Raw genomic sequence first — 10,689 nt, 5'->3', positions numbered from 1 at the left:
CACCAGAGAGGTCTCCTCATCCCCAAATCTTACGCAGCCTTAAGATGCAATTTAGACCCAAATAGGGCTTTAAAGTTCGTAACTAAAACTACTGAGTTAATTAAATTGAAGCTTTTGCTTTTTTTCATCGAAATCTATGATGTGACTGGCCAGAAAATATATCTGCAAACATATCTTTTTAATTTAGCTTTTACTTCAAATTATAAAACAAACCAGTTTTTCATTTATTTTATTTTTATTATGCAAACCAATTTCATTGAACATTTACATTAATTTTGATTTGTTTTTGCTTGTTTGAATTATGTTATTTTATCAAATTTATAAAAATAGTTTTTAGCTTTTTTTGTGGTTTTGGGTCTTTAAACATGGCTTCATTGTAAAGCATGTTTTTTTTGAGCAGCTACATATATGAAGTGTTCTAAACAACCAATAAAAAATTGCAGGAAACAAAAACACAAGCTGTATATAAAAAGATAAAATATAAGGTCCACAAATTACATTATTAAATCTCATTTATTGAAATATAAACCATCTGAATGTACATAATGCATAATAAAACAGGAGGATAACATCTGGGAGTAACTACCTATTATTACACGTACTTACTGTACCATGGAGTATAATTCATACCTATATTCAGCTCTCCATCTCTTTGTGTTAATCATTTAGTCTATCCTTCTTCACAAACTGGATGCATTTTACAGCCAAATATAAAACTCTTAAAACAACTTCCCTCATCGCAGACGCCCTCAAAACAAATACAAAATTAAAGAGATAAAAGCAAAAACAGATAAGATGTAACAAAGTGCAATAGTTTATAGTTTTTTTTTTTTTTTTTCTCATCATGCCCATAGAGTAGATCACAGTGGAGGGATACACACTCAAAGGGAGGCAGTGAAGTCGCTGGATGATAAGCTATACAATGATAACCCATTTACTATGCACAGTGATGTATAACATCAAACTAGCTACATAGAGTCTCTCTACGCTGCTTCAAGACTACTATACAGGACATTAGGTGAGGTGTAGATTAGGTTCGACTTTACACGTGTGTACCTTTTGATGCTATAACTTTCAATACTGTTTGTATGCCCGTGGTGCAGTTTACATAAACTTTTATGTAGATCTGTTTAAAACCGTGTGAATCTATGTTGATTCACACAAATCCAAGTGAAACTATATGATTGTGGAAGCATTTCTGACAGATGTCAAATCTTCCCATAGTGGAAATTCTGGCGTAGCATCTACATCAAGCCAAACTCAAGGAAAACCATCAAATAAATGTAAAAACAGACTCACACAGGAGCAGATGAAGACAAAGACATTAAACACATGGAATAGAAGACGTGTCTCTAATCTGCTACAATATGGCTGCCTTTCCTGGTGCTCATGGCTAACAAACAGGGATCTTAGTTTGGTTCTCTATTCTCCTACTGCATGTCCCCAATCCAAACCTTGAGCAATCCCAGCCAGTTCACTGTTTTGTTATATTCCAACTCACCTGAGCTAGGCAGTCAGCATTTTACACGTTAAAGACAGTAATTACTTGAATCAGACATGCAGACATGCAATGCCTGTTGTTCCTTAAGGACTGTATTAGGTGGGAGTTGTTCTTCGCCTTCTTCACAAGAACAACAACCTGGACTCAGAAGCTCAAACTGAAACAGAATTATGTCACTGTTGAAGGACAAACTTGTGTCTCCAAACCTTTGCAGGAGTAGGAAAAAACCTCTTTAACATCTGTTAATGTAACTCAGAAAGAATGTTTTGCTTTTCACAGTCCCCAATGGCCTTTTTGTCATTAAATGTATATGCAATGTAAAGGGCAGCTAGCATTTGAGGAGGTTCCCTATGATGGCGACAAAAGAATAACCAGCATAGTTCTGTCACAGTTTGATAAACATCATCAGGGACTAAGCAGCAGCTGATCTTTTGCAGATAGGTAATGTGACCCGAAAAACCACAAACCTGCTGTGCATCTTAAAGCCACAGTATTACTACTGTTAGTGTGGTACAGAGTCAAAGCTTTGGAAGTACACCTTTACATACAACAGCTAAACCAGCCAATATTCTATTTTGTTTGGTTCAGAATTCTGAAAGTAAATCAAAGAATTGGCCTATGATACATTATGTTACATACAGCATTAAAACATTCCAGCTTATTGTCAAGAAATTATCGTAAAAAAGGTAAATTTCATGCTTCGTATCAAGCTACAAGTAGATTTGTCCTCGCTAGAGTGTCACAGGCTAAAATGTTCCTGTGTGTACTAAAACACTGGCATACATTTTGGAGTCTTGCTAATGCTTCTGACTGACACATTTCTTAGAAGAACAGAATGTTTTGAACTTCAAATCATTCTTTTAATTTCGTCAAAACTTTGGTTAGTGACGTGTCAGAATTGGAATGGTATCATACTCTTTTAATTAAGTCCCAAAGATGCATGAGACCTATAAGTCAAAGCATTATTGCTGTTTTCTTCATTTAGGATGATAAAACTTTTCCCATTCCCCCCAAATATTCACAAATAATACATATTTATACTCACTACAAAGTAAAAAAATAAAAATTCAAATTGCTGCACTTATTGAGTCACTGACTATATATGATCAGGTACAGGAAGTATGTATGTATCCAATGTTTGTGCTTTTCAATGGATGAGCTCCTCTCTGCAAAACAAAGGATTTTTTTTCAAAGAGCACATGTGAACTGTGACACATTGGCAGTTGCTCAATCTTGCACAATTTTCTTGCTTAGATGTTTTGTAGTGGTTCTTTGAAGCACAGATGGATTTATTTGGAGAGTAGGTGTGGAGTTTCAAAAGTGTCTTTGATACGTTCAGATGTTTGGTACGTTCCTGCTTATTTCGCTTTTCAGAATGCCCATCAAGATAAAGTCCTATAAACACAAAAACATTGATTGAAAGGAGACAAGAAAACTGAAACCTCCTCATTTTGTTTCCTCATTAGTCTCAGATGCCTAGAGTCAAGGCCAAATGTAGTGATGTCTGTCTGCTCCACAGAAAACCTCATAAATGAGTCCATAGTTTGGGTGTTGGCAGTCCTTTACCAGCCTTTCCTCCAACCCAGTAGAGGGCGCTGTCTGCAATGCAAGTCGACTGACAAGAACTTCACAGGACATCCAGGCAGTGAAGTGGTTTTACTCTGGAAGTTTCTATAAGCAGGTGAACGAAGCAGGGAGAGGAAGAGTTCAGAGAAAGTTTGGGATGAGAAGAGAGTTCATTTAAAGATGATGCCTGGATTGTTCCTCCTGCTCCCTTTGGTGAATTTTCTAGAGGACAGAGTGTCTCTCTCTCTCTCTCTCTCTCTCTCTCTCTCTCTCTCTCTCTCTCGCTCCCTCACTCTCTGTCTCTATGTCCCACACCCTCCAATTCACAGGAAACTGTCCTCCACCAGGTCTCCTGAGTCCAAGCACATCTCATCCAGCAGCGTGACATCCTCCAGAGTCTCCCCCTCCCGCTTTGGCAATGTGGAGCTGCTCGAACCCGTGTCTATAGCGCTCTCCTCAGACGTCTGGGAGCTACACACGTACACACAGACATAGACACGCATTAGTTTAGAGTTCTGGTCTTACTGCTCAACTATCAACATGGAATCACCCAAAATTCAAGCACAAGTTTGGACTGGACTAAAGTTCATTAAGCCTTTAAATGAAAAAATAACAAAATAAATAAGCAAAATATTGAATATTTATTCTGCAATATTTTAACATCTTCTAAAAACATTTTATGTTTTTACTTAACAAGCCCAAAAAATGTCTACATGAGCATTTGTGTCACTTTACTAATATTCAAATGTTTAAACATTAATTAGTTTTATGCTACTGAAATAACAGGGCAGTTTTAACCATATACAATATTATCTGAAGAGCGATTTCATTGATTTCTGAAGAGTTCAATCATGTAAACAAAGTAATTCTCTGTAGTTTAATGTGAAGCGCTCTATTATAGAGAAACCTACCAGGGCTCCCTCGCGTAAACTACATGAAATGGTTATAATTTGCTGCTTAATGTTTGAAACATGATTTTATGATAGTAAAATTTGACCATTTTACCATATTTTACCATTTTCAACATAAAAGCTATATAGAGGGCACATGTAGGTTCACTGGTTGTTTTGTGTAGTAAGTAAAATGGCTATATTGGTGTTAAAGACATTGTGACCACTGGTTCCTGCCACTAACATTGTAAAGAAATTTGAGTAGGGGAATTTTACATTGTTCACATCTCAGTGATTAAATCCCGCAGAAATACTGAAAAATCATCAGAATTCACCTTTAAACAAGATTACACTCTTGTTTTATAGTTATGGTCGATGTCATAGTACATAACTATACTTGTAACTGATGCTACATTGGTGGGACAGAGCTGCGTACCTGTGGCGGTTCCGTTTGGTGTACTCCTCGTCGGAGAGCGGGTCAAGGTCAGGCAGGGGGATGATGTAGCCGCTGTCCGAGCTCAGCCTCTGCTCATCAAAGCCACTCTCGCGCTCCCTCAGCTTGCCCTGGTTCTTGTAGGCCACGCCCAGGTAAGTATCATCACTCTGTACACACTGCATTCGCGTGACCGCTGGGTGGTCGCTCTTCAGGAAGTTGTTGTTCACACGCTCGTAGCTCTGCATACACACATATACTTGCTATTAGAACTGATCACCCATATATTTTCAGTCAGTTCAAAAACTCAAATGCCCCACTCAAAGAGAAAGACAAACATTTGCTTTAGATAGTTTTAGTCCTGTGTTCTGAGTTTAAAGATCAACTGTCTTATAATGTAAAGCAAAAGAGTAATGAATCTGGCTCCAAGGTGTTTCATTAAGTCTAGGCCGTGGTTGCCTTTTGAGATCTAATGACAGGTTCTCTAAACCCTCTTCTCGGGGGTAAAAATGACATCTGTCATTATGACATTGCAGCATTAAAATATACTCCTGTCTTTCAATGATTGAAACAAGAAGGAAATTCGATCATCTCTAGCGGTTTCAGAAAGCACTTATATTCCGCTTATATTCCGTTCAGCACTGCCATAAACACGCCTCACTCAAACGTTCTGCCCCATTTCTGCAGCCGTTCTGTGGTTCCGCAAGGGCTTGGAAAACCTATAAAGAACCACGTTTCCCACCACACCCCAAGCCAAGGTGCTATTAGACTAGCTATTACAGGAGCTAGTTAGCTCCTGTGCCATGTGACTCTTTGGGAAACAGAGTTTTGAAGTGCCATGTGTGGTGTCTGTTTAATAACGTCATTATGGCTAACAGGCGGACGCTAACTGTTAGCTCAGGGTGATTAGTGCGGCTAGTTTCGGGCTTGCTGGGCGTTAGCCAGCTGGAGCAGTAGTGCATTCATCTGTGTTAGTGGTTTGGTACTGTAGACATGAGGGACGCACACGTAGCCTGTGTGCTCAGCCTCATACACTGCATTAAAACCACAGGAAGCAGGAAGCTAGCTTGTGAATGTGGGTAAAGTGCATTACTATTTACCAGGGCATGCAAAACCATGGCTTAGATGCTGTGGAACAGAGGGACAGCATCAGAGGCTACAGCAGAGCTTCTGTGAGTACTGTGGGTGGAAACAAATCTTAAGAACTCTGTAATGATATTCATAATATAAAAACATATTTTTTCATTTAATAAAAATCTTTTCTGGGCATCTTCTTCTACCACATAGCAAAGCACTGTCAATAGAACAGATGCTCTGCAGCAGCCACATCTGCTAGACGGGTATAAATAGGGTGGCCACAGGTCCGGTTTTCAAGCTATGTGTCCAAGCATTGGGTGTTCTGGGTTTTGCAGTGTTCCCCAAATTGTGGGGGGAAAAAAACAAGCAATAAAATGACATTGGTCAGTTCTTAGGCCACTTCTTACTTCCCCACTCCCACTGGCCAACTGTGTTATTTTGCCATAATTGACATCTTTTTTAACGCAAGGGCTACTCATAAATAGAGGTGCCAGGAGTTACAGTGTGTGTATAAAATGGAGAAATAAATCGTTTATCAAATGCCTTCAGAATGAAGACATTTCAAGGCGTGGATTACTAAACATCCAAACGATTCAACATGTGCAAAATGCAGAATACATCATTTCTCCTTCACCATTAAACATGATGGCACTTCTTCCATGAAGGCCCACCAAACTTTAAATTGACATAAATGGAATTGACATTCTCAACAAAGCAATGTTGGTTGAAATTCCTACCAAAGAAAAAACGCAACCGAAGAAGACTGCACCACAGCTGCTGAACTATCATTAGTTTATCACAGAAATAAGCACGGTACGGTTGATAAATGACTTTCAGTTCACTAAAACCTTTACAAGTTTGAAGAACAAGCCACTGCTGACAGCAACAAGGTCAAATACAAAGTGCAGCTGAAAGAGACATTAGTGGTGAGTCTAATGGAATGTTGACATTAAATGCATATCTTGGGGCTGAGGATGTTTGGTTCAGGCTTATTGAAAAGGTAGCTACCATGCGTAAAAAGCCCCCTGGTGTTGGGCTAGGAGGCAGTGGAATGTGAAGGAGAGGGAAAGAGGCATGAGGCCAATACAGAAGACAAAATGATGAAAATGAGAAGAGACAGAGTGGGCCAGAACAAAAGGCCAGTAGAAAAGTAAAAGTTCTGAAGTTTACCCTCTTGTATCCAGAAGGCAGCAGGGTGGCCACATTTTCACTCAGGCTGTGGAAGGATGGTCTCTTCTCCGGCTCATTATTCCAGCACTTCACCATCAGCTCATAGCTACAGAAACAAAACCACATTGCTCTATCAGCCACTCTGAAAACACAAGCTTAACGGGTCTCCCAGTGATACTGTGAAAGTGGAGATGAAGTACTATAATCTGATTGTATTAGCATGAGTGCAAATTTAATAGCAACAATCTGGTAACTTCCGAGAACCAGACTGGCAACTGACTGGCTTAATTTAGGAAAAGGCCTAATGGGGCAGTTATCATTATAATAATAATAATTATTATTATTATTAAGTATGCCAAAGTTTGGGCGAACCTCGTAAAATGATATGTTGTGCTGATGTTCTAAGTGAAAATAAGTCAATACGTCCTCTACAGAAAACACACTTCTACATATTTTAATGTACAATTACTGTTTATTTGCTGGATTTTAATGGGAAAAAATAAAACAGAAAGGTTTTGTTTTTTACCCAATATTAAACTCTCTCGATAAACAGAAATGGTGCACTGAAATTTGTAGGAAAATGTCATATTTAAGTTTCACAACAAACCGTAATTTGAGCAGGAGTGTTCAATGTTTTGCATAAGACTTTATACAATGAGAACACAATTGATGGGCTATTATGTGCTGTTATGCTGAACATACACATCATTGGAGGCGTGCTCTGGTTTAGCCATCCTGTAGCCACTCTTGATCTTGTTATAGAAGCTGGAGTCCACAACCATGCCAGGGTAAGGAGTACCTCCTGCAGGAAATTCACGATCAAACATTTGGTCAAAATATTTTTTTTTTTAATGATTGGTTATTGCTTAACCAAAATTTCTCAGGTTGTTTTTCTGGAACAAACTCCAAAACCCTTAACGTACCCAGAGAGAAGATCTCCCACAGTAAGATGCCATACGACCACACGTCACTCAAAGAGGTGTACAGGTTATCGAAGATGCTCTCAGGGGCCATCCATTTCACTGGCAGGAAAGTCTATACAGAAATGCAGGAATGAGAAACATTATTTAAAACACTATCTTTAATGATCTGACAGCAGTTCATAGGATACATTAAGGCATATCTTTCTGCCTTTTAAAGGAATAATCAAATTTACACAATATTCTTGTTATCGCTAACATAGTCGATTGCCCAAGACATGTTTGGTTTCCAAATGTGCTCCTTCAGTTTTACAGTGGAGCTATATGTTAAGGCTAATAAACACATAAAGAATGTGACATAGACGTCCATTAATCGTAGCTATATATCGTTGCTGTCCTTTACGTTATGTAAAAATTTCATGATGAATGAACCAATAGACATGCTCTAAAGTCACTTGGAAAAAAACTCTTTACATTGACTTACACTGAAAGCTAAGAGTGTTTTTGGCTTCTCCTGTAAAGTTAATGTTTCAGAGCTAGTTGTTTTTCATTGCACAGTGACGATGTTTTATATTAAAAGCAAACTTTGTACACCACCCATGACCTGGATGATCAATTACATTTGTGATAAGGAAACAATTGTGTACTTCTGATTTATTAGGGAACCACTTCTTTAATCTACTCTTTATCTTTAACAACATGATTTTTAAGAGCTAATGTCACATTGTTTTATATATAAAGGAAATGATCTAACAAAGTTGAGCTTAGAGCCATCTTTTACTGTTATTGTTACTGTCCCAGTGATAAGCCCTTAGTTAATTCTCTTCTAAATGTGTGCGCACACTCGCTCAGAAACTACTGTAGTACACCCCTGAAGACAATATTTTCTGGCTTTTAAATTGTCATAGAAATCAAGGCAACACAAAGACAGCTCAGCACACACATGGACACACATGTACCCAATCTACTATGGCTGAAAGGGGAAAAAACAGGTACTCACACTTCCTTTGGACACATAGTTGTTGTCGTGCATGATGTCTCTGGCTAGTCCGAAGTCACAGATCTTCACAATCTTACCCTGAGACAGCAGGACATTACGTGCTGCCAGATCTCTGTGCACGCACTGCAGACAGCAAGAGAGGTGGAGGGGAGACATTCATTACATTCAATCTCTGTTTATTTACTTGATTATAATAATTTCTTCAGTTCTTCACCCATTATTTTACTTGTCATTCTCTACTATCTAATGAAAAACATCTGGCATTCTAATATCTTTTTTCATCTATACCCATCTATCTTCATCCTACAGCTCCCTCTCTTTCAGGGTGGTCTGACAATATCCAGTTATGCTCACTGACCTAAGACCCCCTCTATGGAACCAGCATTCAAAAGCCCCTGATGCCTAATTAATACCTGTTCCATGCCCCTGTAATAACATATTTTAATAACATGCAATAATACAGAACTCCTCTCTCCTGCTCTATTTTGAGTGTTTGGGCTTTTCTTAGAGTGGTTTGAGCCCACGCAACCCAGGCTAGCGCTCAAGCCACTGTAACCCCTCAATTTAGACTGGTCAGCTGGGAGACATGGCGGCTACTTTCTTAAACACAGAGGAAATTGTAGCGCTGGATGCAGCAGCAGGCACACTCTGAGAAGGGCAAACATAGTACTTCGAGAAACTGAAGAAGGGCATATACTTAAAGAAACGTACGTTTCTCTGTTTAGTCTCAAATGAGGATGGTAAAGATGTGTGGGTTCAACATGCAACAAGTTGATATTTCCAACTAGTATTTCATTTTGAGGGCCATTTGAAGCGCTACTAAATGAATCTTCATAACGCAGTTTGTCCCTTCAGACTATGTATTGCTCTAGGCTGAAGCCCAGCTGCTTGCGTGCTGTGTTTTGCTACTACTGACAAATCTTATTAATGGCTCTCTTAAAGCTGCACTGCACAAGTTTTGGGGAACTGGAGACCTCTTTGGTGGAAATGTGTAATTGCACGCAACATGCAGAAGAACATTTTGTATGGCAAGTTGTGCTTTGGTCTCCTTCCCAAGATGAATCTGATGTTTGTGAGCTTATGTAATGACCTAGATGTGGCAGATAGAGATTAGGCTTAAACATGCTGAAGCATTTCTTTAAATTAATATCTCAGCTAAAAGGAATACCATAGTTGACAATGAAAGGTGTTGGGAGAAATGTCAGACTCACGTTTTTGGAGGCTAGAAACTCCATCCCTCTGGCCACTTGATAAGTAAAACTAAGAAGATCCATTGTGGTCAGCCCCTCTGTGTCATCGGACAGAAGTTTCTCCACCTCACTCTCTGTTGGTTATATAAACAAAGCCTAAATTAGCACTGCCAGCATCTAGAATACACCTCTGAGTGTGTGTGTGTGTGTGTTGTGTGCACAACATATATTTCTCTGTTTATGTACATAAGCCATGAGTGTATTTTTAAAGGACTGCTCTTACATGTCTTAGTTATGGCAAGGGGAAGACTACATTAAGCCCTACGGGCTACAATTACCTTCAGTAAGTGCAGGGTGCACAGAGTGCAATGCCCCACTTATTCAGAGACAAGGGTGGACCCCTCCACTATCGCTGGCAATAGTGTATTGTGTATGTAAGAGTGTGTGTGTGTGTGTGTGTGTGTGTGTGTGTGTGCTTTAGAGGACGTTATGCCCAGCCAAACCACACAGACGCAAGCCAAACTCACCAGGGTGAACATAGGGAAGGAAGCAGAGGAAAACAGAGGAGAGAAAAAAGAAAAGAGGACTAAACACTCCAAAACAACTAACTAACATTGAAGGGGAAAGAACAGAAAATGTCTCAGTTTTAGTATATGTTTGTCTCATGACTGTGACATAAATTGGTATATTGTGGCACAGATGAATCAAAGAATTTCTGCTAGAGAAATGCTTATTTTATTGAACAAGGCAGAGAAGGCCACTGAAATACAACTGGAATAACAGGGAGGTTTACTTCAGGTCATGTAACTTCACCCCATTGTGAATAACACACGATAAACACACATCCACACCTTAACCCGACCATCATCAACAACAACAGCAACAACAACAATCACACCTCTAAAGTCCCCTTCTGCAATATGAAGCAAGTGGCAGCTGCCA

General features: G+C 39.2%; 1 protein-coding gene across 2 annotated transcripts in view; it reads right to left on the bottom strand.

Annotated features, from left to right (window-relative positions):
• Window positions 1-494: 494 nt before the first annotated feature.
• pdgfra (platelet-derived growth factor receptor, alpha polypeptide) overlaps window positions 495-10,689 on the bottom strand; it is a 36,638-nt gene continuing 26,443 nt past the window's right edge. For both annotated transcript variants that reach the window (XM_017688033.2, XM_037537966.1), the window contains 7 exons: window positions 9,769-9,881; window positions 8,558-8,680; window positions 7,561-7,672; window positions 7,340-7,439; window positions 6,638-6,743; window positions 4,394-4,632; window positions 495-3,538 (listed from right to left, as the gene is read on the bottom strand). In XM_017688033.2, the coding sequence (XP_017543522.2) occupies window positions 3,391-3,538; window positions 4,394-4,632; window positions 6,638-6,743; window positions 7,340-7,439; window positions 7,561-7,672; window positions 8,558-8,680; window positions 9,769-9,881 (941 nt within the window). In that variant the 3' untranslated portion in view covers window positions 495-3,390. The remainder of the gene's footprint in view (window positions 3,539-4,393; window positions 4,633-6,637; window positions 6,744-7,339; window positions 7,440-7,560; window positions 7,673-8,557; window positions 8,681-9,768; window positions 9,882-10,689) is intronic.

Source organism: Pygocentrus nattereri, chromosome 4 (assembly GCF_015220715.1).
Source record: "Pygocentrus nattereri isolate fPygNat1 chromosome 4, fPygNat1.pri, whole genome shotgun sequence".
NCBI classification, from domain to species: domain Eukaryota; kingdom Metazoa; phylum Chordata; class Actinopteri; order Characiformes; family Serrasalmidae; genus Pygocentrus; species Pygocentrus nattereri.
Note: the sequence above shows the minus strand (reverse complement) of the source record. Positions and strands in the feature narration are given on the sequence as shown.